The sequence below is a fragment of the Mauremys mutica genome, chromosome 9 (assembly GCF_020497125.1).
Source record: "Mauremys mutica isolate MM-2020 ecotype Southern chromosome 9, ASM2049712v1, whole genome shotgun sequence".
NCBI lineage: Eukaryota > Metazoa > Chordata > Testudines > Geoemydidae > Mauremys > Mauremys mutica.
In genome coordinates, this window is record NC_059080.1 from 42,614,607 (window position 1) to 42,640,569 (window position 25,963).

The window sequence follows — 25,963 nt, forward strand, 5'->3', positions numbered from 1 at the left end:
CTCACTCCAGGGGCTGCCATTCTGGGGATCCCAACACTGCAGAAGGTTGCACACACTTTGTGCAGAGAATGCACCCTGTTTTGCTCAGAGGATGGGGGGAGGGCACAGCCCCTCCCAGGCACTGATTAGCCCTATGGTCACTTCACCAGGAGCCAGTTCAAGAGGGGAAGAGTCATGCACAGAGAGAAAAATACGCCCAGCAGGAGGGGAGATGCTGCGTGGGCAGCCGTGCCAACCTCATGCTCAGCTGGCTGCCAACCCCCCAGACAGCACTGGTGGTGGCTGTGTCAGCCCTGGACTATTGCTGTGGTGAGCAGAGCAGTTACTCACTGCAAGCGGGGGCCAGCGGGCCGACTGCATATGTGTCTGGGTGAAGTAATAGTGGCTTCCCAAGGGAGCTGGGTGTGGAAATGGATTCCAGCAAGGGCTGACGTGTGAGATGTGAGGAGGAGAGTTGTGGGAATAGGTCACCCCTGCAACATTGTGCAAGGAGCGTGGCTGGCAGACTTCCTTCACCGGAGCACGCCTGGAATGGCTGTGAGGGAGTATGTCCAAGTAGGGCTGGATATTGTTAGTGAAAGGGGCTGGAACCCAGGAACCAGCTCCTGCCCATATGTGGGGGTCAGAGAGTCGAGTCTGCTGCTGGGAAGTGACACTAATCCAGACCAGCCACGCTCTCCTCCCTGTCTGCTAGTGCCAGTGTGCGGCCATCACCACCAGCAGCAACCCAGATCTCAAGACGGGGCAACTGCAGGGCTGAGGGCAGCAGAATAACTGAACTCAGCCGCTGGGGAGCCAAGACCAGTCCAAATGTGAGTGCAGATGCAGGGCGGCTCTGTGGGCATGAGGGCAGCATTTATGGATGTAGCTATCAGGGAGAGGGGTATCTGCAGGCATGTTTCTGTGTGTGTGTGTGTGTAAAATGAGAGGCATGGCTGTGCGTATCTAGTTGTGTGTGTGTGTGTGTGTGTGTGTGTGTGTGTGTAATGAGAGGCATGGCTGGCATGTCTAGCCGTGTGTGTGTGCGTGTGTAACAAGAGGGACAGCTGGTGTATCTAGCCGTGTGTGCATCCACATGTGTATCTAGAGGCATGGTTATGCATGTCTAGGGGTGGCTGGGTGTGTAACAAGAGGCATGGCTGTGCATGTCTAGCCATGTGAGTGTGTGTGTGTGTGTGTGTGTGTGTGTGTAAAACGAGAGGCACAGCTGTGTGTGTCTAGCCGTGTGTGTGTAACGAGAGGCACGGCTGTGTGTGTCTAGCCATGTGTGTGTGCACATGTGGATCTAGAGGCATGTGTGTGTGTGTCTGTATCTAGGCATGGTTGTATATGTTTCTGTTAGACTCTGTGTGACCCTGGAGCCAGGGCTGTGTGTGAGGGTGCAGGAGAGGATGGAGGTGTGAGCGGATGCAGTTGCATTGACTGGCCCGTGTTCAGAAGGAGAGCTGCTACCATGTCCCCTGCTCTGACACCTAACCTTTCCCTGTGAACAGTCTGGCACTTGGCACCTGCATTTCCAGAACTGGGGGCCCACGTCAGACCCCTGGAGAAGTGGACGGATTTTCAGTATGGCAAGCCCCCAGCCACAGTGAGAACTGTGAGGGCTCCCACGGTCCCACCTTTGAGACACTCACCATGCCAGATGGGACCCTTTGGGCTCTCACCAGAGAGGGAACTAACAGCGACTGTGAAGGGCAGCTGGGCTGCTGGGGACGGGTGTAAAGAGCACAGGCAGAGGGGAGAGAGGGGAGTGGGAATTCTGTCCTTCAGCAGGAGGGCTGCGGCACAGAGCCATACGCTGCAACACTCAGCTCTGATACTTACCTTTCACACAGCGAGCTCTCCTCCCAGGGCACCCACTGATGACCCAGGGCTCTCCTGCCTGTCGGGAGGGCAGAGAGAGGGAGTGACTGCTAGGGGGGTTCCTGCTTTTAGAAACCCGGGAGTGCTCAGACAGTGCTGTTGGGACATATAAACACCCATACCGCCAGTGAGTTCTAATCCTCAAAGAGGGATGGGGGAGTAGCAGCTGCCTGCCAGTTAAGAGAGAAGCCCCTTTAGCGCCACAAAGCCAATAGCTGATACATCTAGCAGAGTGTTTATCTCCCACAAAGTCATCTGACAAGTGAAGGTTGCAAAAACCAGGGTTACATGGAATTTTTAAGCTTCTGTCCCTCCTCCGTCCCTTTGAGCAAACAGGAAGTAACCTCAGGCAAGGGCAGAAGCGATTGTCTGTGCTAGGACAGAATAAGGAGGGCTCATGGAGGAGGTGGTCAGGCTGGCAGCAGTGAAAGACGGCCTTTGGAAAGTGTTATCATCATTAGTGAGACACAAGAGCTTCTCAGCAGTTCAGGTTTCACCAGGTTCCATTTTAAACCCTCCCTATCACTTTCCATAGAAATGTTATTTTGGCCTTCACAGTTTGTGGGTTCTCTCCAAGTGGAATTTTCTTTCCAGGTTTGAAGCAAATAAATCAAAGCACTTTGGAGTGAGGAGACTTTACAATTTTTCCTCATAAAACTTGGGTCTAGGCATTTCCCACCCCCGTTCATTAAAAATGACTCGGACGTCAGACTTCCTGCTCGCCTCCCGCGCCATCGAATATCGAGCGTTGGCTGCATACAGAAACAGAAACAAACAGTTCTTAGAGCTCATCCCCATGACATCTTAGCTCCCCAGCATGGACGCCAACATGTCACATGTTGAACAGCAAGACCCTGGCACTGAACCAATGGTGTTAAAATGTCCTGTGTGGCACCTTTAACAGGGACAAGCACCCATAGCTGGATGGCAGAGACAAGTGGTCTAGAGACATGGGCTCCCCAAACCTTTGCGTATAAAACTCTAGGCATGGAACAGTCCCTTTTCTTCCTTCTCGCCATGCCACTGCTCCTCTCCTCAGACCACATCCTTCCCTCCACACACACCCAATGGGATCCCCAAGGCCTCAGTCCCTGTGGAGCTTGGCAGCATGGCATGGACTGACACATGTGGAGGAAGGGTAGACCCCGGACTGCTACAAAATTAGACACTAAGACCAAAACTGTGAGGAGTCCACTGATGTAGGGTGCCCCCCGAGACACAGTGGGCCTGATTTTCTAATGTGCTGAGCACCCAGAGGTCCCACTGCCTTCTCTTGGAATGGGGGAGCAGCACCTCTGAGAATTAGTCAGGCCGAGGTTGGGCCCCCACATATGGAGGTAGCTGAAATTAGCGGCCACGTTTGAAATGTTGGCCCTACTGTACCTGAGTTAGACTCTCCACTGTCCTTCCAACAACCATGGCGCTCGGCCTCCAGGATCCAGGGGCACGATGGGCCCCCACTCTGCCCTATGGCACAAGACTCTGCAACAGGCAAGAGACAGCTGGGACACACACCTTTCTTCTGAAGCCTCAGCGCTGCAAACAGGCTGTGATAGAGCATGGGGCCGAGCCACGCTAAGGGCTTGTTTACACATGACAGCAGCACCACAGTGGCGACACCTCATACCCCTCTCCCTTTGGGGTAGCTACTCCACCTCCCTGAAAGGTGGTAGCTAGGTCAATGGGAGAATTCTCCCCTTGACTAAGCGCTGTCTACACTGGGGCCTAGGTCTGTTTAACCACGTCGCTCAGGGATTTTTCACACCCCTGAGCGACATAGTTCTACTGACTTAATTCCTCATGTAGGCCAGGCCTGAGTTTAGTCACCTGCACTTTCCTCACAGCTCAGTATCTACAGAGCAGGAAGCCTACAGATAATTGGCTTTGATTTCTCACCTCCCTTCTCTAAGCCCATAATGTTTCCCTGTTCCTGAGCTGTCTCAGTTGGGGTTCTGAGAGGGGACATTCTATCTGCATTAAAGAGCTGCTCTCTTTCAAGGGTAAACATGCAACTCCAGCAGCTTTCGCACTGTTTGCATGCACTTTATCATGTCCACACAAAGGCACTGGGCTCATGCAAACCAATGCACTGGGCCCAGGTCCAGCACCCAGCCCGGCTCCTGTAGCACCTGTGCCGGGAAGCACTCCTCCCACCATTCCCTGCATGGCAGCCACACTCCAACCAGTGGCAGAGAGGCAACAGAACAATGGATCTTGGTGCTATTGGAAGTGGATACAACAGCCTGGATGAGAAGTGGATGTGACCATCTGATGACATTGTCAGGGCTGCCCAGAGGATTCAGGGGGCCTGGGGTCTTTGGCAATGGGGGTCCCCCACTGCCAAATTGCTGCCGAAGACCCAGAGCAGAAGAAGCTCCGGAGGCCCAGGCCCCGCGAGAGTTTTCCGGGGCCCCCGGAGCGAGTGAAGGATCCTGCTCCAGGGGCCCCGAAAAACTCTTGTGGGGGCCCCTGTGGGGCCCGGGGCAAATTGCCTCACTTGCCCCCCACCTTTGGGCGGCCCTGGACATTGTACCCAGGGCTTTGGTTGCAAGTTACCAGATGCTCTGGTCTTAGCTGGGGGTGTGCACATGTGCCCCAAAGAGGCACATATGCAGAAAAGGTAGCCCAGAATGTAAGAAGATGCTTCCTTGCCCTCTCCCTGGCTGCCACTAGAGCACTGCCCCACACTGGGCCCTGCTTCTGAGAACAACTGATTCCACAACTGGAGCTTTGGGGAAAGTTTAAGCCTGAGACTTTTTCACCTTGCGTTAAGGGCTTCCTGCTCCCAGGTTCAGAGAGGGGTGTCCAGCGGGTCTGGGCCTGGTGCATGATCCACACTCGGGACTCTCTATGGCTGTGCAGGCCCTCTGTGGGGGGAGGCGGGGATGGTTGGTGGGGTTACAGTTGGATGACGGAGAGGTCACCAGGCTGGTGAGCCCGTGGACAATTAGCCCTTCTGCTGATTCTGTTTGGGAAGGTGACCAGTGACAGAGCCAAGGTGGGAGCCCTCAGAGCAGCGGGCAGGAGGCTGAGGCCCGGCTGCAGCATCATCATGCTCCCGGAAACCCTGCGTCAGGCTTCAAAACTCACATGCCAGGATTAAAAGCCACAAGCAGTTTTCAAACCGCAGCAGTTGCATTTGGATAGCTGCCTTCTGCATTGTGTGCCCGTCGCTCCCGCTCACTTCATGGGTCCCCCTGTCCTGCCCAGTGCAGTGCTGGGAGTGTATAGAATCATAGAATATCAGGATTGGAAGGACCTCAGGAGGTCATCTAGTCCAACTCCCTGCTCAAAGCAGGACCAACACCAGAGCCGTAACTAGGTATTTTTGCACCCGAGGCAAAGGACGGGGCGGCACATCCGGCTCTTCGGCAGTGAGTTCCTCTCGGAGGGAAGGACCTGCCACCAAATTGCCGTTGTTCTTTGGTGGAAATTCGGTGGCAGATCCTTCCCTCGAAGAGATACTGAGGGACCCGCCGCCAAATTTCTGCCGAAGAGCCGGACGTACCGCCCCTCTCCCTTGCCGATGACTGGTGGCAATTCAGCGGCAGGTCCCTCAGTCCCTCTCAGAGGGAAGGACTTGCCGCCGAATTGCCGCCGAAGAAGAAACTTTCTGCGCCCCTCGCCTTCCGCGCCCGAGGCAAGTGCCTCACTCACCTTGCCCTCGTTATGGCACTGACCAAGATCAACTAAATCATCCCATCTAGGGCTTTGTCAAGCTGGGCCTTAAAAACCTCTAAGGATGCAGATTCCACCACCTCCCTAGGTAACCCATTCCAGTGCTTCACCGCCGTCCTAGTGGTTTCCTAATATCCAAACTAGACCTCCCCCACTACAACTTGAGAACATTGCGTCTTGTTCTGTCATCTGTCACCACTGAGAACAGCCTAGATCCATCCTCTTTGGAACCTGCCTTCAGGTAGTTGAAGGCTGCTGTCAAATCCCCCAAAACCGGTGCTCCAGATGAGGCTTAAACTCACAACCTCAGCATCACTCCACGCAGAACTGCTTTATAAGTACTGTGCGCTAACCTATTGCACCACTGGAGTCCACTTTGTGTAAAGCGGAGCACGGGATCTCCTGCCAGCCCCAGATTCCCCCAGTCAGGGCTTGGAGACGAACACCAGCGATGGCAAGACTCACGAGGAAGTTGGGAGAGCTGGCAACACCATACTGGAGGCAGCCCTTCCCGCCGGACGTCCTGCCCAGTGCCCGTTGCACAGCTGGACACGGGCATCTGGGGGCAGGCGCAATCACACCAGCCATGGCAACAATTGGGAGCCTTTTGCATTGTGGGGTCCCACAACTGCTCCGGGGCTTGGTCTGGCACCCACAAGGGCTTCAGTGCAGATGGAGTCTAAGGGCCTGAGCTGACACTGAAGTCAGTGGGCTTTGAAGCAGAGCCAGAATGCCTGGGCGACATACCGGACACTCCAGGCAGCTGATATGTCACAGCACCACCTGTGGCATCATATCCTTCCTGCAGGAGCAGTCCCTCTCTTCCTGTTTCTCCCCCCAAGGTCTCAGCACACTGGAGAGTCACCCACGGAGCTCAGGGCTCCAGTTCGGTCTCCTTTGTGTTGCTGTTGTGCGTGCCTGTGCTGCAGATGTTTACAGCACGGCAGGACCTTGGCAGCACCCATCAAAACATTTTCTATCACGGCCCTTCTTCCCCTGATTTTCACCAGGTGTCAGATTGGAAAAATAACTCTCGGCATTGCTCAAGCTCCACCCACATCCCAAGCTCCACCCACTCATCACACCAAAAGAAGATGCCATCTGCAATGGATCATGCAGATCTTTCCAATCTGTGTTCCCCTTGCTTTCCTTCCATGCTCAGTATGCAGTGACACCCACTGACCATTGCCTATTTCTTTGTGGTGAGCTTTGACCAACAGTGCAATATTTCACAATGCTGATATTTAAAATACTACCATTAGATACCAGGCTAAGCACCCCGTTGAGATGAACAGGGCAGTTCACACCGCTCAGAGCTCTTGCTTCAGGCTCTCTGCAGACGCAGGGAGGTGTCACTACATTAATTGGACTTGCTTCCCATTTTTGAAGGTTTTCTGCACAGTCATAAAGGCTAGAAGCTTCAGATTTTTAAAACGGAAGTGTAGGTTCTGAAGTACGAGATGCATTGTCTTGCCATGCTGCCATGACCCAGCCCAATGGTTTTTCACACTCATTAGCCCCTGAAACCATTGAGTCTGAAATTTCCCACCATGGGTCTTTGACAGAAAGGCATTTTGTCTGGAAGCTCCGGCTCAGCCCCTTCTATTATTTTTGTGTTCAGTGGATGGACAAAATACACCCTCTCCATGTTAGGAAGTCTATAGCTAGCTGCACACACTGGCAGAGGTCAGAAAGCAGCCCCTTGGCCTGGATAGAGGAGCAGGCCTTTGTTTGGTTTGAAGGGAATGGGGTTCATCTTAGTGAGTGAAAGTGGTGCACTGCGCATGTGCAAGGTGTATTTGGTCATGTCAGGAGAGCGGTTAGGACCCAGAAGTGCAGAACACCCTCCATCCTCATTGGCTCAGTGGGAACTGCTGGTACAAAGCGCTTCTGAAAATCAGGCCCTTCAAGGCAGAGGCACTCCATATGCATGCACCCTAGCAAAGGCTGGATCCAAGTCCCACTGGAGTCAGACTGACTTGATAAGGAGCAGTTAGTGCTGCATCCAGCAGGGTTTCTAAGCTGTCACAAAAACATGTAACTGGGGCACCTCTGCATACTAGCAACTGCCAGATGCCAGGACAGTCCCTGGGGCCATGCCTAGGTTAGAGCTGGCTTTACACTATCTGGGAGGGGAGGATCAGATGATACCCCAGCCACTCCCTTGTCCTGGGCTGGGAGCAGCTTGACTGGACCAAAGTCCGGTTCTATGTTACATGGAGAGCAGGGATCATATGCTAAAGGCTTCTTTAGCCTAGCACAGCAGTTCTCAAACCATGGGTTGGGACCCCATTTTAATGGGGTCACCAGGGCTGGCTTAGACTTGCTGGGGCCTGGGGCCAAAGCCGAAGCCCAATAGCTTCAGCCCTGGGTGGTGGGGCTCAGGTTACAGGCCTCCTCCCTGGGGCTGAAGCCTTTGGCATTTGGCTTTGGCCTCCTGGCCTGGGGCGATGGGTCTTGGGCTTTAGCTTTGGCCCCCCACTCAGCGCAGAGGGGCTCAGGCAGGCTCAGGCTTCAGTCCTCCCCTCCTGGGGTTGTGTAGTAATTTTTGTTGTCAGAAGGGGGTCGCAGTGCAATGAAGTTTAAGAACCGCTCCTCTAGCACAGTGCTTCTCAAAGTGGTGGTCCGCGGACCGGTGCTGGTCCACGAGCCATCGGCTGCCGGTCCGCGGCAAGTTTCCTCATAAGAGCATTGAATAGGATAATATTATGGCACCAGTCCCTGGTACATTGGAAAAAAAATTGCCGGTCCCCCGCATCAGATAGCTTGAGAAGCATTGCTCTAGCAGATAAAGGCACAACAAGATACAATGGCTGGAAGCTGGAGCTAGACAATTCAGACTAGAAATAAGGTGCATGTTTTTAATGGTGCAGGGGATTAACCCTTAGAACAACTTACGTAGGGATGACCGAACCCCCAAGCCAGGTAAAGAAGGGACACTTGGAGTCTTTAAATCAAGATGGCATGCCTTCCTGAAAGACAGGCTCTAGCTCAACCATAAGCTATGGGCTCGATGCAGAAACCACTGGGTGTAATTCTCCAGCCTGTGTTATTCAGGAGGTCCAACTAGATGACCTTAGAGCTGCCTTCTGGCTTCACACCCAGGACACCGTGAATCCAGGTCATGGCAGGTTGTGCTTTTCCCCAGCTCTCTGTTCTGGCTTCAGAAATAATGGCTCTTTAAAATCAACCCTCTTTGGCCCAGGACACCAGATTTCTGTCACTTGAGTCCTCATGCCTTTCTCATGCTGGTCTGACTGCGTGCAGAGCGTTTGTGATTTCCAAAGGGGCGGGAATAAGAAGGTGGAATTCCCAGATCATTCTGTCTTCGTTCCATTCACTAGTAGCCACAGCTGCCTTGGCTTTAGAATTCAGTGGCCAAGCTGGGTTTCTCTCACCAGCAAGTGGGCTGTCCCAGGCATCCCTTGGCACTCACGTCTCTTCTCCAAGCCCTAGAGGCTAGGACGAGTCGAAAGGAGATTTGTCCTGCCCTAGAGTTTTTGCATTAGAAAAGAGAAAAGATGCATCCAAATCTGGAGGACAATAATAGACATGTGACTCTAGGGTGAGCGTTCCCATTGCACAGCCAGCTGCTGGAGAGCAGCGCCAAGTGCGGTGATGCACGGGGTGAGGGGCTGACTGGGATAATGCTGGGTCTTCTTCATGAGATGTGACACTTGAGGATACCCCCTCTTCAACTGAGCAAAGTCGGTAGCCTCCCTCTGTCATGATCATCTAGCTCATCCCCTTTTATTCACAGCTAAATACCAATGTTTGGGGTAAAGGATTACATCCCAGAGGCCGCATGAGATGCAGCCGAACACATTCCCAGGTCCTGTCAGAGCAGCCAGGCCCCCCAGAGACGTGCCTCACAAAGCTGGATTTGGCTCTGGAGGTATTTCGGTCTTGCTGCAGCTACTACTCACCACGGACCTGTGGTCTGTGACTCACAGGAAACGCGTGCCCTTCTGCACTTCACTGTGTGCTGCCTTTCCTGGGAAGTGAGTGGTAAGTGTGTCTAATCTTCCTGGCTAAAGGAAGGTGGAAATGGAGGAGTGCTCACTGGACTCCAGCAGAGTAGCACCACTACACCTTCAAGCCAGGCCGTGGGGTAGCAGCACTCCTCCAAGCTGGGGGGGCAGGGGCATGGGGCAGCACTGCTCCAAGCTGGGGGGGGGGCATGGGCAGCACCGAACCCCCAAACCTGGTAGAGAAGGAGAAAACTCTCCCTCAGCTTTCAACAGAGGAAGGGGAGCTTCACTCCTCCCCCCTGCTCCCCCGCCCTTTAACCACTGCTGATGATAATGTCACAGGCCTTGGTGTTCATGGGAGGATTTTGTCTCCAAACAGAGCAAGAACCAACCAAGCACATTCTTGAACTGTGCTTAAAATTACAGTAACTCCTTGTCTTTGCATCAAGCACCAGCACTTAGAGATAAAAGGGAATCAGGAAGCAAGGGGCCATGAAAAATAGCGGGAACAAAAGCCCAGAGTGGCTAGCAGAGAGGACTTGAAGGGCAAGAGGGAACTCTGGGGAAGCGGGATAGGAGTGCAGCAGGGGAGATCAGTGGAAAGCCAGGGAGGCAGAATGAAATCTTGTCAGCTGAGTGCCCCAGGAAAGGAAATACACCCGCTGTACAAAGGCAGGAGCGGTGGGAGGAACTGCAGGGCCGAAGCAGTGTCACCACAGAGAAAGGAAGATGGTGAGGAAGCAGAGCTGCTCAGCATTTACCCTGCCTCAGGGTTTCACACACTCAGTGCTTTAGCTTGAAAGCTCAAGAGGACCTGGGCGGGACAGGAGAAGTCTGGGGAAAAGGCAGGTGAAAGACTAGTTACCAAAGGCCACAGTCTGGGGCCGGAATGGGATTGCCACCAGTGCACTCCGAGCAGGATTTGGGCCAAGATCTACAGAGATCAGCAGGGCCAGGTGAGATGCACCTCAGGATAGCACGGGCACTGTGGTCTCCTGGAGGTCCCAGGCAGCTGGGAATTGGACTCACTAACTGCAATGGGAACAGTATGAGGATGGAGGCCTGAGCGTTGACCTGGGACCCACAGGAATCTGAGGAAGGGGTTCAGAGCTGCTAAGCTTTTAGCCTAGCACAGCAGTCATGCCAAGCGCATGACACTAATGCCTCTTACTGCCCGGCCCCCCGTGCCCATGCCCAGCTGTGCCACGCAAGCCTAGCAGGAGGCAGAAAGCTGCATTTCCTCCCACTATACATGCTAAATTTAAAAAAAGAACAGGAGTACTTGTGGCACCTTAGAGACTAACAAATTTATTTGAGCAAAAGCTTTCGTGGGCTACAGCTCACTTCATCAGATGCATAGAATGGAACATATAATAAGAAGATATATATATATAGAGAGAGAGAACATGAAAAAGTGGAAGTAGCCATACCATCTGTAAGAGGCTAATTAATTAAGATGAGCTATTATCAGCAGGAGAAAAAAAAACTAGATTTCAGGTGACCTCTGGTCCATCCCTCTCTGCTCCCTCTACTGGCAATGGGGATGGGGTTACTGAAGTGGGGATGGAGGAGGGTAGCCAACAGGGAGTACTGGGATCCCTGCTGTGCCCCAACAGCCCTGGGTGCTGTGCCAGTCTCTTTACCTCCCACCCAGCTCCCTGGTTCCCTTCCCCCAACACTCCCAGACCCACATCCCCAGCCCTAGGGTGACCAGATGTCCCAATTTTATAGGGACAGTCCCAATTTTGGGGTCTTTTTCTTATATAGGCTCCTATTACCCCCCACTGCCTGTCCTGATTTTTCACACTTGCTGTCTGGTCACCCTACCCAACCCCAGCTCCTCTTGCTACTCCAGAGCACCTCTATATCAAAAAGTGTCACACATGGAGCTGCCCAGCAGGGGGCAGACTGGCCCAGTGCCACACAGGGTGGGTCATGGGAAAGCAGGGACACTGTTTCAGTATGGTCCCTGTGAGAACCTGCCGCACTGCAACCACAGGTGGCAACTTTTTTCTGCACCGGTGGGTGCATGTGCCCCTGGCCCTGCCCCAACTCCACCCCTGCCCCAAAGTCCCCGCCCTAACTCCACCCCTCCGTGCCCCTATTGGACCCCTCCCCAAATCCCCAGCCCAGCCCCACCTCCTCCCCCAAGCTTGCCGCGTTCCCCCTGCTCCCCCCTCCCTCCCAGGCTTGCTGTGCGAAACAGCTGTTTCACAGTGCAAGTGCTGAGAGGGAGTGGGGAGAAGCAGGACACGGCAGTGCACTCAGGGGATGGGGGGGAGCAGAGGCAGAGGGGAGCTGGGGCAAGGGGGGCAGGGTGAGGAGCTGCCGGTGGGTGCAGAGCACCCACCAATTTTTCCCTGGGGGTGCTCCAGCCCCAGAGCACCCATGGAGTCGGCGCCTATGACTGCAACAGTGACCTAATTACTCCTGGGGGAATTCTGCACCACAGCACATGCACAGAATGTATGTCCCCTGAAGATTTCTTTGCTTCCCTGCAGAAAAATAACTTTCTGACAGGGAAGCAAAGGGAAGCCCAAGAGCAGTCATGGGGCCCTCTCCAGCAGTGTTTCTGGTGTCCAGGGCAGCCAGCAGAGAGGTAAATCACTGTGGGGCAGCAAGTAGGACTGGGGAAGACCCAGCTGGTGGCTCCTACCCTGTGTCGGGCTCAGCTGTTAGTCCCAGTGGGACTTCCTCTTCCCCTGCACGGCATCCAGGGCCATGTCAGACACCCCACCAGATTTCTACCCTGGTTGTAGGAAGCTCTGCAAACTCCACCCCACAGACACACACTTCCTGCACCCATTTCTCCTCATCTGCAGTGGGAGGGACAGGGAGCTGCTCCCCCATCCGCCCAACCCCCGTGCATCCAGATCCCCTCATACCCGGACCCCCCCCAACCGAGCCTCACCCTTCTGCACCTGGAAACCCCCACCCCCGACAAGCCCTACTCCTCCTGCACCTGGACTATCCCAATGAGTCACCAGCACCTGGATCCCCACCCTACCGAGCCGCAACCAGCTGCATCTTGATTCACACCCCGCTGAGCCCCGCTTCCCCAGCATCTGGACCCCCGCACTGAGCTCCCCCACCAGACCCCCTCTGCCGAGCTCTATCCCCCCCAACACCCAGACCCCCCCTGCTGAGCCCTAACCACCTTCACCTGGACCCCCCTGCAGAGTCCCATTACCATTGCACCCTGAACCCCCCAACAAGCCCCTGTGCATCCAGATCCCCCCTCCCTGCACCTGGATCCCCCACTGAGCTGCCCGCATCCAGATTGCCCCACACAGAACCCTCTCAACCCACACCTGGATTCCCCCCACACTAAGCCCCTCTACACTTGGATCCTGCCTTTGATGAGCCTGATAGGCCACACCTGGTGCATCTGGCCTGGGGAGTTTCTGGGGCAGGCCCAGTCCTTGCGCTGTGTCATGGTTGGGTGTAGCCTCATCACTGAGTTCGTGTCTCAAGGGGGGAGCTGCACAGTGTTCTCCCACCTCTATGCAGACTGTGGCCTGTGCTCCCCACATTTATTTGACAAATAAAATTTGCAGAATTTTAAAGAATTTTAAAATATTGTGTGCAGAATTTTTATTCTTTTGGTGCTGAATGCCCTCAGGAGTAACCTACTGTAGCCCAGGGTGTGCAGAGGATGCTGCCCTCAGCACAGGCGAGTCCTTTACAAAGGGTACAACCCTCGCAGGGAGGAGAGGCATCGCTGCATGGGCACTTCTGGCCAGCCGCTCCCCAAACGCTGGACAGGAGGTGCAACCTGGGCATAGTGCAGGGAGGGATTGGAAAGAGAGTCATTGTCTCCCTTATTTATGCTCAAATAAATTTGTTAGTCTCTAAGGTGCCACAAGTACTCCTGTTCTTTTTGTCTCCCTACAGTCCGGCCCCAGAAAGGGGCAGTGTGTAGCTGCTGGGCTTTGGGCAGAGCGGGAACCAGAATCTGACTCTGAGAGTCACAGTTGGGTTCCTGCTTGCTCCAAGGGACGAATCATGGGTCCCAACCCGTTTGCTGGCACAGATTCCTTCTCCCTCTGCCCTGGCTCTGGTGCACTCCCTGGCTCTCTGAGTGTGAAACCAGGGCTCCAGCCCCTTCCCACCCCTGCTCACCCACCTAGGCAGAATGTAGCAGCCTGGAAGCTGCTACTCTCCCAGCATACAGGTTCAGCAAGGTGGGTAACCTATGCAGGGGAACATTCCTGCTCCTTTGCAGGCACCCAGCAGGGCTCACAATTGAGGCTGTCACTGAAAGAGGGGCACAAGGGGCACTAGGCTGAGATTTAATGCAGCTGACTGCAGACACCATGCTGAACAGGGAGGACAGGGAAAGTGCTGACCACAAAGCACTTCTGAGGAGCCGCTGGGCAAGAAATGTAAGGCTGTTGCAATACAGGGATGTTCTGTATCTACTGAATCATCACAATCCGAACTAGAATAGACATTACTGCTGGGCATTGACCCCACCCGTGTCCAAAGCACGATGGATCCCTGTTGTGAATTAGCTGGCAGTGGGGCTGGATGAACTATTCATTAGGAATAGTATTTATTATGAATTTAGTCGTGGTTTCAATTAGCAAATCATTTGTCACTTCTGCAAACGTAACTGTTATTTGGAAGGGTTGGCTTGATAGTGTATTTGACACATTTCAGCCTGCAGATTGTTTGCAAACAGTTCACTTTGAAGAGTCAATATTTGATATTTATTATTCATGCTGTGATTGGTCTCCTAAGCCACAGGGCATTGTTTCTGCTTCATGATTGGATGACTGAAATTTTTTAAACAATAGTGAACGACCAATGACAAATGAAAAGTGCTCATGCTAAAATTTGTGGCCTTTTGGGGATTTGCTCACTGGAATGCTTGCCAGTAACGAACAGCATGCATGGCTCTTTGAAGAGGGCTGGGCTCCTGGCTAAAGTGCAGAATTGGGTCTCAAGACATCTGGGTTCAATTGCTGGCTCTGAATCAGACTTCAAGTGTGCCATTGGACAGGTCACATGGTCTCTCTGTGCTTCACGGGCTAACAACACTTCCCAGCGGTGCTGTGAAGATAAATTCATCAATGTTTGTGAGTTTCTCAGATTCTAGGGTGATGGGGGCTTAGAAATAGCTAGATAGAGGGAGAGAAACACATTGATTGATGCTTCTGATTGCGATAACATTCACAAAATCAAGACTTTTTTACTATTCCACCAATTCTGTCACCGAATGATTTGTTGAGTTTAGTTCTCTACATCCCAAGTGATGAGAATCTACCCAGAGTAGAGTCACATTCTGGCCTACACTTACACGGCTGTAACTCTGTTGGCTCTGATCCTCAGTAAAGACATGTGCCACGAGGGTGTGAAATGCTCCCAAATCAGAATCTTTCTGCACCCCGATCCCAGCTCTGCACTCCTTTTGCACACATGTGAGGTGTTGCGGTGTACGTGGTGCCAGACAGTGGAGGATCTGGCCCATTGTGTTTAATGTTATTTCTCCAGATTTGTGGCAATGGAATGGTGCTCAGAAACGGGCCCATAGCATATACAGCACTATGCTATCATATAGGTGCTGCCTCAGTAAGGCCACTGGAGCAAGCATTCAAGTATCAGGGGGTAGCCGTGTTAGTCTGTATCCACAAAAACAACGAGGGGTCCGGGGACACCTTAAAGACTAACTGATTTATTTGGGCATAAGCTTTCGTGGGTAAAAAACCCACTTCTGAAGAATGCATCTGAAGAAGTGAGTTTTTTACCCACGAAAGCTTATGCCCAAATAAATCTATTAGTCTTTAAGGTGCCTCCGGACTCCTTGTTGTTTTTGTGGAGCAAGTGCTGAAAACAAACACAGAAAACTGGGAAGTGTCTGTCTGCTGCATTCCCCATTCCCGTGGACAAGCCTAGGATCAGGGCCTTACCCTGCTTCCTTCCCTGCACCACACTCAGCTGGTGACCCCTCCAGCAACTGAAGGGGCTCCCTATGGACATGGAGAACCAAGGTCAAAACAAAACAGAACAGTCGTTCAGGGAGGAGTATATTCTGTTGAGCCATTTCCCTGCAACCCAGGGGGTCGTTTTTCTCCAGGGGATGGGGAGGGAATGGTATTTGTTACCCCATTTTCTATCCTTCCTTTTGGGGAGGCCAGAGGGGTGGCACTGCTGGGCCACCTCTGGGGAATGACTGAGCTCTTGCCTGCCCACAGGAGCCTGCAGCCACACCTGGCCCCATCTTCCACAGGTGCGCTCTCTCTCCTGCTCCCAGGGGGCTATGGGGGTAGTGGAGCACCGCCAACTTTTCACAGGCTGATCTCACACCCACCAGACTAGGGTGCAGAGTGAGGAACTCTCACAGGGATGCTCACATCCCATTGCCTGAGATTCCCCTGCCTTCCCACGTGCTGAGCATAAGCCAATCTCACTTTAGGGACTGCCTCTCCCTGCCCTTGCACCTTGTCTCATCATTCCCACCCCTTCACTGCAGGTGTGAAACACCCACTGCAGGGAACTAGTGCTTAATTTGTGCCCGGGCTTGCCAGGACTGAACCCTGGCAGCTCTGGGCCTGGCAGTTCAGAGCCCTGGCACCTCTAGTCTTGGTGAATCAGTTATGAAAATAAAAAAATTGCTTGAGCCCCAGCACCTGTTTCATTACCAATTAAACACTGCAGGAAGCCCTGCCTGGGGAGCACTGTACCCCCAGTCTGCCAAGGTGAAGATGATGAGACAGAGGACCAGAAGGGGAGGATCAGGTCCTCTCTGTGTGTATGGGGGGGGGCAGAATTTGACGCCTACAGAGAACGCAGGGAAGTGTTGATTCGGGATGGGGCAGGGGACACACACCTAAGGGGGAAGGAGTTCGAAAAACTGAGGCCTAGGCCAGGGGTCCCTCGACCGGGTCGGGCTCCTCTCGCAGGCCGGGTCCTGGGGTCCCCAGCCCGGGTTGCTCGAGGTCCTTGTGCACGGCGGGCTCTCCAGCGCCCCAGGGCGGGCGGGGTCGGGCTGGCCGCGCCCCCCTCCGTGCGGTGGGTGCTGGAGCGAGCAGGGGAGGCCCCTCGCCAGCCTCCGCGGCCACATGACCGGGCGGGCCGGGAGCCAGGCGCACGGCTCGGCTACAAATGCAGCCCCCGGCGCGAGCGGGTGCATTCGTCGCCGCCGCCGCCTGGCAGAGCCCGGCCCCTACCCGCCGAGCGACGCGCCCGGCTGCACCCCCGATCCCACCATGAGCGTGCGGCGCTGGCTGCTGGCGCTGCTGTTGCTCTGGCTCGCCCTGAGCGCGGGCTCCGGAGGTGAGTGCGCAGGGGCCGGGTGTCCGCTGGCGGGGCCGGCCGCAGCCCCGGCTCGGCACTTGTTGCACAGGCCGGGCTCGGGAAGCGGCTGGCGCTGGGCTGCGGGGAGCGGCCCCTCTCCTGGGCGCCGGGACACCTGTGGCAGGCAGCGGGTCGTACCAGCCCTGGCCGCGCTCAGCGCCTGGCCTCGGGGCCCGGGGTTCTCCGTCCTGCTTCTCCTTGCGGCCGAGGGCTGTGATGGGCACCGATCCGCCTAGCCTCTCCCCCAGTCCCACAGTGCCAGCCGCTCTCATACCCAGCTGGATCTGCTCATTAACGGGCATGGCCGTGTGTCTTCCTAACCCACAGCAAAGCAGCTCCCCTGCCAGGCTTCCTGAAGGGCGATGGGGCGCATGGACGTGCTGTCGCTGGTGTGGAGCCAGAAGGGGACATAGCAGAGCAGGGGGGGTGAACAGGGGGTTGTCTGTGCAGGGATGGGAGTGTGGGATGAGGGCACTGTGCCTCCCCACCAGGCTGCCCCGACCTTGGCAGTACCCTCTCCTTAAGGGGCATGCCTGACCTGGGCCCTTGCCTCAGCCCATGCCCCCTGGTGATCTTGCAGGGCAGGAGGGGACCTGTTGCAAGAACAGACTTGCCAAAGGAGTTAACTTTCTGTGCAGGAGCCAGAACCGGTGACAGACGCTGACTCCCCCTGCGAGAGGAAGGCAGGAGCAGATGAGTGGTTTGGTTTCAACAGCTCTGTTTAATTGGTGAATGTGTCTGGTCAGGAAAGTGAGGAGATAATAGCTGTGGCTTGAGGTTGGACTAGCATGGGGCTTGCTGTGCACGCTTCCTGGAGAAAGCTGCAGAGATGGCTCCGTCGTGACCACAGCACCCCCCCAGCAGTCTGGCCTTTGGCCCCAGCCCTTCCCCACAGCTCCCTGGCATTCCATTCACTGCAGCAGTGACTCCTAATTATCTGGCAATGTGTGTTGGCTTTGTGATGTGGCTACACTGCACTGCTAGGGACTAGCTGGGGTCCACAAACGCTGATCGCTTGGGACTTAATGCAGCTCTTTGGAGCCACAGGCTCGTGCTTTAAACATAGCAGCACAAAGGCTAAACTTACAAGGCAGCAACAGGGTGTGTGTTTATCCGAGTGTCATGGGGAAGGGAAAGAGCTTCCAGATCACATGGGGTTAAATGGCATTGCAGATAGCTGTGGGGTCTCAGGCTGATCTAGAGAAACTCTGCTTAGTGTGCCCTTGAGCCTGCTGAGGCAGAAGGGGAGAGAACACCTGATGCTGAGTGTCAACGGATCCCAGGAGAGCTGCCCACAGTGACTCCCCGCCAAGATCAGCTCAGTACGTCTCCTGTTGGCACAGCTAGAGGGCTGGCCCCCTTTGGCCTTGGCTAGTGTAACCTCTGCCGGTAGCCCACAGGTGCCAGTTTGATCCTTGGTGGCTGTAATGGGCAGGATACCCATATGGTGATACCAGCTGCCAGACTGGCACCCGCCCAGCTGCATCTGCTGTAGTGGCTGCCACTTACCAGGTGCCACTGGGCTTGTTCAGGTAGGCAGGAAGCTTGTTCCCAGATCCCTGGCATCAAGGTGGAGGTGGGTTTTCACAGTGTGCAGAGGGCATCTGATGCCCATTTTTGTATCCTTCCTGTTCACAGTTGCTCCCTGGTCTTTCTGCCATTGTTCTGGTGCTGTCTGAAATTCTCTCCCAGTTCTTACCTCCTGCCCTGCTGGAACAGTGAAGGGCGCACCCGGGGAATGCATGGAGCGGAAGCCTGCTGTGCTCCAAACACTGGCGCCGTCAGCCTGTGGCAGATTTTGTATGTAGCTAATGAGATGCTCAAAAGAAAAACAGGTGCTTATAAGCAGTGCTGGTGCTGGTGGAAGGTGTCTGAGTGACAGCCCTGGAGGCTGAAAGCTTCTGTGTGCACAGAACAAGTGGACAGGCAGCAGCAGTGCCAGCATCCGAGAGTGGCAGGAGGAGGCATGGAAAAGGTGGGTAGCTGCAAGGGGTTCTTGTGTGAGGCGCCCAATACAGAGCAGCCTGGGAATTGGTAGGCAGGTGGAGAGCTGTGGTCATAGAGTCTGGCCCAACGCCTCGGAACCCCAAACAGGAGGGGATTTCCAGCTCCACACAAGCTGTAGACCAGCACCTTGTGAGTGGGGTGAAAGGGTTGTTTCCCCACCATGAGCTGTGCTGTAGGGCTGGGACTGCTGCCGCAGACTGTGCCTCCATGAGGGGAAAACACCACAGCTGCGCCCGAGGTTTCTGTGCCAGCGCAATGGCCCTGTCCTTGCAGGTGCCGCCTCAGGGAGGGGTTCCAGACTGTGCAGCACAGGGGTGGGGAGGGGGCTGCAGCAGCAGCAGGGTTGTGCTGAACAGTGTAATGGCCACAGCCACAGGGTCTCTGCTCTTTCTGGCCCTGGGCCTCAAGCTGCAGCCAGGAAAAGCTCCAGGACCCCTTCCAGCCATGAAGGCAAAGGAAGGGGGTCGGGCCAGGGAGTCATGCTGTGCCCTCAAGTAGTGAGTGTCTGGCTAAGGGGGGCTGGCGTCTCATGCTCAGGTTACTGTGGACTGGCCCTGTGGCTCTGGAGCTGGTGAATCCCCAGAGCCGAGCACTGTGCACTGCCCAGCTGGGGGGAGGGAGCCTGCCCAGTGATGCTAAACCAGAGCACCTCAGATGGACTAGCGGGCAGGGGCTGGCCCTGGCAGTGGAGACGCAGGCAGTGCTAGCCTGGCCCTAGCTGGCATGCGGGGCAGAACACGCAAAGCTAGCCTGGGGGCTAATCAACACCTCACCGATGGAGCCTTGTTGACAGGCTCTTCCTTCCCCCTCTGTCCAGCACAGACAAAGCGCTCTTCATGGTGATAACAAACCACATCCTGTCAGAACCGCTGGCTGGAAAGCCCAGCAAAACAACACCACATGGACAGGGCAGAGCGTCTCAGCCGCGGGAGCTTGTGTGCCACCCGGCAACCAGAGGGGCTGGAGCCTGGGACCAGGCCAGGGCTTGGGAGGCCTGCTTCCCCCCCCCCATCATTTTCTCTGCCTCAGGCACAGAACCATGGCACCAGTGGCCTTCTGGAGATGTGGCTGTGGGGAGCCCTGGCCTCCAGCTCCCCTTTCTGGCTAAGGCTGCCCAGGCTGCCTTCATATGACTGTAATGGGGAGGGGTCTCCCTGCACAGGGGAGGGCAGCTTACCCTACCTTCTCCCTGCCCCAGATCAAGTTCCCAGGTGAGCTGTCTAGGGGGTGGGGGGCAGTGTTGTAATGGGATCATCCCAGGGCCCACCCCAGCCTGCATGGGGCTGCATCACAACTCAGGACCTCTTGCAGACTAGTTGCTATGTGACTCCCCAGGGGATTAGGGGCAGCCCAGAGCCCTGGTGCCTGGGAGGGAACATACTGCTGGAATTCAGGGCATTTCTCACTGGATTAGTCGGAGTTTCCCAGCGTGGTGGAATGGTACAGAGGAATAATGAGGGGGGTGCACCCCCATCCCAACTCCAACACCAGGTGTCATTGGTATAGATGCAGACTCCACCCCACAGAGTCTTCTGAGACCCTGGGGGTCAAAGAGTGCAGGGAATGGCAAAGTGTGTGAGGTGGGGTGCAGGCACAGCCCATGCAAGTGGCCTGTAGGGAGGGCAATATGTGGTGCATGTACATGGAGGCTGCATGTTTGTACTCCACACTATGAGCGAGTGGGTGTGCAGTGATGGAAGCAGGCACAGCTGCTCTGTGGGGCTGTGTGTGCAGTTAGATATGTGGGGTTCTCAGGGAGGCTGCCCCAAAGCCTGGTGTCTGTGTGCGGAGGGGTGGTGGCTCATGGTTACTGGTTGGGGGTGGCTGTGTGCCGGGCAGGGGAGTGGAATGCAGAGCCTGTGAGTGTGAGCATGAGCTGAGGCTGCTATTTGATCCAGGGATACCAGGAGCCCTGGCTGCTGGTATGAACTGTCCCCACTTGCCAGAGAATTCCCCATGGCACCATGCCAAGGGCTGTAAGTGACCTGGCCAAGTCACTCCAGGAAGCACTCCACAGCCTAATGGCTCCTGCTGGGGGTAATCCAGGAAACCGGCTGCACACTCTGGGCCCATTTCCATCACCACTCTGTGCACCTTGCCTTGGGCGATGGACAGGTCTGGCTGGGACGCTGACACCCATCAGGGATGTGCTGCCTGTCAGTGACCCTGGAACCACAGCCTGGGCTGAGAAGGCCCGAGGCGCTAGTCTGGAAGCGAGAGCCAATAGCCCAGGAGGCTTCCAGCCAGAGGCAGCAAATCCAGCCACTGAATCCAGAGAGAGTGAAAAATGCAAAGTAACCAATTCCTGGCAATGGCTCTGAGAGCAGTGGACTAGTTACTTGCCACTGGCATTCCCTGTCTTATCCTGTGTCTGAACCCAGAGCAGTGACTAGACTGCCCTGGGGGTAGAAGTCTGCTGAGGGGGTTCCCTAGAGGGGCTTCCCTCCTTCCCAGGATACTCTGCAGAAGACTGGGAGGCTGCTCTCTGCAGCTGGGTGCCCTGGGCTCTGCCCCTGCTTAGAGTGAGCTGACTGGGGGAGTGGGCTGAGGTGCAGCACTGGGTTTTCTGCTATAGCCCAATGTTTAACCTGTGGTGGGGGCTGAATTCCCACCCTGGCTGGAAAGGGACCCTGCCTGGGGTGGCCATTGGCTCTTCCCATAGGAATCTCCCTGCCTTTGTGGCACTGGGCAGGATGCAAAGGCCGGGAGAAGAGGAGGAAATGCAGCAGGTCCCTCTCCCTGCTGGTGGGAGAAGCAGCAGGAAATGGTGACCTGCTCTGCGGTGCTTGGGCCAGGTTTGATGTGCAGCCAGTAATGGTGCGAGGAGGGTTAACTGGGGTTAACTGTCCCAAGGAGGGCTGGAGTCCTAGGAGGGGATTTCCAAGAATATCTCCCCAGCCCTGCCACAAGATGCATCCTCAGGAGGAAGGAAATGAATTGGTCGCAGTGAGGGGCTTCAGTTGATCCCAGGCCACCCCTGAGCAAGAGAGCTGAGCTCACTTTTTCCTTCCCCAGAGGAGAGTCCCTCTGGCAGGCAGCTGGGGAAGCAAGCCCAGCAGGGTGTGACACAGAGCCAACTCTGGGAGGGGCCAGCCCTGCCCACCCCCCATAGAAACAGCCCCTGGCTTTGCCCATCTCACCCTGAGTGGGGTGGGAGGGAGAGGAGGCCTCTTCACACAGACATGTGGACAGTCTGTGCTGGGATGGCTCCAGGCAGGTCCTTCCATGATAAATGCACCAGGAAAAGATTCAGAAGAGGGCTGCAAAAATTAGGGGTTTGAAACAGCTTCTACCTGAGGAGAGATTAATAAGATTGGGACTGTTCAGCTTGGAAAAGAGATGTCTAAGGGGGGATATGATTGGGGTCTATAAAATCATGACAGGTGTGGAGAAAGTAGATATGAGAAGGCATAAATAACACTTCCTTAACACAAGAACTAGGGGCCACCAAATGAAATTAACAGGCAGCAAGTTTAAAACAAACAAAAGGAAGTATTTCTTCACACAATGCACAGTCAACCTGTGGAACTCTTTGCCAGAGGATGTTGTGAAGGCCAAGACTATAACAGGGTTCAAAAAGGAACTAGATAAATTCATGGAGGATAGGTCCATCAGTGGCTATTAGCCAGGATAGGCAGGGATGGTGTTCCTACCCTCTGTTTGCAAGAAGCTGGGAGTGGATGACAGGGGATGGATCACTTGGTGATGACCTGTTCTGTTCATTCCCTCTGGGTTACCTGGCATTGGCTGCTGTCGGAAGACAGGATACTGGTGTAGATGGACTTTTGATCTGACCCAGTTATGGGTCTTATGTTCAGCAAGGCAGAATGTAGGATCTGAAAACCAAGAGTTGGGGCAGGATTGGGGGACTCTGAATATTGGGTTCAGGAACCACTGAGCTCTGGAAGCCCTGGGACATGCCAGGCCTGCTGTGTGACTTGAGGGGCTTTGTGGGCAGGGGCCTCTGGCACTAACATGCTTCCTCTGTCTGCAGCACCATTGGCCGAGGCGCCGGATGGCAGAGACCTGGAGAAAGGGAACATCCGGAACCTGGTGCACCCCAAGGGGGTGCGGAATGGAGCAGGACACCGGCAGAATGGCTGGAGAAAGTCCCGGCGTCCAAGACCCCGTCTCTCCCACAAGGGCCCCATGCCTTTCTAGCGCAGGTAATGGGTCCCCCATGGGAGGGTGGGGGAGCTACGTGGGACCAGCCCAGCACAGTGTGGCAGAGCATGTCTGGGGAGGTGCAGGCATGTGGGGAAGCACCACGGCTGGGAGAGCAATCCCAACAGAGTACAGGTGCTCTAGCCACAGGCCTCATCCTAGCCCTCTGACACCGAACATCTGTCCTGGGGGTGGGGATAGTGCTCGGAGCTGCTGTCCATAGAGCAGATGTGAACAGAGTCCATCCCCAATGGGTGCAATGCTTCAGTCCATCCCCAATGGGTGCAATGCTTCAGTCCAGCTGCTCATAGCTACCAGGGTCTGCACTAGAGAGGGTGGGGTCCCCTGAAATTATCCTGGAGGCCATAGCTTCTGGAGTATCTGCACTTGGGGGTTAGGGGGCTCCACCAGGACCATTCGCTTGGTTATAGAATAGAAAGCCAGATGTGATTTTTCTGCACTCCTCAGAATGGGCTCTGGGGGCAGCCTCTTAAGTAGGAGGAAATCCTGGGTTTGTGTCTCTATTGCAAAGGTACAGGAGGGAGCTGTGTGGGCTGGATTGGGTGCTGGGGGGAGAGGTCAGTCTCCCAGTGTGGGCTGTGGCCTCCCCTGACTTGTCTCCTTGCCTCTGTTCACTTGCAGGGTTGCTGTTGGCCCCCTGAAGGCCCGTTCCCATTGTCCTCTCTGCTTTATAGACTGGTTTGCTTGTCATGGAGCCCTGAGTGCGGCGCTCCTGCCTGCTGAGGCGGGCAGGCTCCTCCTGTCCGCCAGCCTGTCATGCAGCCACCCTGGATGGAGCTGTCAGCACCTCGACTCCCCTTACATACAGAGACACAGACCCGCACACGCCCAGCAGGCATCTCCGCGCCTTGTCTCTGCAGACCCGACACCCAAGCTGGGTGCAGCTGCTGGCATCTTTCCCATTTCCCTGCTGATGCCTGGAGTGGATCCCTGCCTCTTTCCAGCCCTTAGCAGAGGGGACACTGCCCAGGGCTCACCTTGACCTAGCCAGCCTCATAGTCCTGAGTGGGCCCCTAACACAGCTCAGGACTGGACGGGTGCCTGGCTGCCAGCTCCCTCTGTCCCCTTGGCTGGCTGTCTCTCACAGAAGCAGCAGGACCGCAGACTCCTGTGCATGGGGATCTCTGGGCTGAGGGGATTGGGCTGGGTTGCCCTTGCTCCCTTGGTGTTTCCATGGGGCGGGGAGGAAGAGCACTGCTATAATGAGCCTGCCTGGTCTCATTGCTGCCCTGGCTTCTTGTTAGCCTGCCAAGAGGCTGGGCAAAGAGCATGTAGCTCCAGTGCATCTGTGACAGGGGGGTCATGCTAGGGGCTGGGAGCTGTGGCTGGTATGAGAAGGCCACTGGGGCTGAGAAGCACAGAGAGAGAAACTATTCTTCTGACCTCCCTAGGCAATCCCCCATTAGTCCTGTCCCCTCCACTCCCTAGAGAGCTGAGCACCTCATCTGCAGGCATATAAGGTGATGTTTGGTTTATGGGGTCTATTTATTCTTGTGGTGCTAAACCTGCACAGGGCTCTCAATGTCTTTGAACACCCCCCACCTTCCTCCATGGGAGATGAACTGGTCCGGTGCGTGGTGCTGCAGAGATGGCCTGGCGCCCTGGCCCTTGCTCTGCAATGACTCTCCCAACTGCCCCTTGGGGGGGCTGCTGGGTCCAGAGGATCTTGTACAGCATGGCCACACCCAATCCCTCCCCACATGACTGTCTCTCCATTCCCATCCTGCAGTCTGTTTTGCTGTGCATGTGGCGAGGACAGCACCTACCCAGCGAGAGCTGAAGGAGGGAGTGAAGGAGCAGCCCTTGGAAGAGGGGCTTTCCCAGGCGTGGGGGCTAGGATCTGAACCTGGGAGGCCTGCTGCTTTGGAGTGCCCCTGGTACTGCAGTGGTGCTATGACACAGGCCCTGGGAGCGCCCTCTCCTGGCAGGGTGCAGGGAGCGGGGGGGATCTGGCATCTGCACTGGCTAGTCTGGCAGGGAGCTCCCTTCCCCCATGCTTCTGCACCAGGGGTTTCCCCTTGTGGATCTTGACTCCAATCACACTGAAGTCACTGGAGGGCCAGCTGTGGGGGGCACACCCCTCCCCAGCACTGAGCCATGGTGCCAGCACGGCTCCATGGGGTGAGGGGCGCCGAGTGGGTAGGCAGAGCTGGCTCTTGTGTAATATTTCAGCTGTCTGTCAGTGATTCTTGTATAAAATACTAATTTATACCAAATGGGGATGCCTTACTCCAGACAAACCTGTTCCCTGTTGGTCACTGTTTTCTGCATCTGTAAAGATTGGTCTGTGTAAATGTCTTTCTAATAAAGTTATGATGACAATAAACTCTTCTTTTAGGAGGTCCAGGCATTGTTTGTTCCCTTCTCCCTTGGGATGGGGGTATGTGTGATCCTGGGTGTGTCAGCCCCCGGCTTAGCCTGGACACTGCAGAGCACCCCCAGGGCTTCCCGGCTGTAGCTTGCAAAGGACTTTCCCCAAGTCGGTCAGGACCATCCCCATCGCACAGTGGGAAGCTGCATGGGACCAGGCCTGGAAGGAATGGAGTACTGAGGGGCAGTTAGGTTCTGATCAGTGGGCAGTCGTGAGCAGCTCTAGGGTGGTGGAATGTAACTGGGGCCCTGCCCAGTGCAGGAGAGAGTCTGTCCCATCACCTTAGTCCCCTCCCAGGATTTACTGTTGCTGTTGTCGAGCTCGCTGGCAAGTGGTCTGGATACTGAGTTGAAGCAGTTGGTTCAAGCCCCGCTGTCCCTGCCTGCCTCAGCCACGCTGCAGCCCCCTTTGAAGTCAGGACAGTTATGTGAATCAACCCTCTGCCTCCCCTTTGTCCTGTGGAGGCCCATGCCTGCCTTGCCAGGAAGCCCTTAGCTGAATTAAGAGGGCTGTGATGCTGGCTTAGATCCCCCATGCAGACACTTGAGCCCAGGAAGAGATCTTTTAACCAGGCCTCTGGGCTAGCCGT

The 25,963-nt window shown here is 55.4% G+C and overlaps 1 protein-coding gene across 1 annotated transcript; it reads left to right on the plus strand.

Moving 5' to 3' along the window:
- Positions 1-16,573: 16,573 nt before the first annotated feature.
- APLN (apelin) lies at positions 16,574-25,322 on the plus strand. Its single transcript, XM_045031277.1, has 3 exons — positions 16,574-16,790; positions 22,813-22,984; positions 23,625-25,322. Exons 1-2 carry the CDS (start codon positions 16,577-16,579, stop codon positions 22,977-22,979), a joined length of 381 nt encoding a protein of 126 aa, XP_044887212.1. The 5' UTR covers positions 16,574-16,576; the 3' UTR covers positions 22,980-22,984; positions 23,625-25,322.
- The last annotated feature ends 641 nt before the right edge of the window (positions 25,323-25,963 follow it).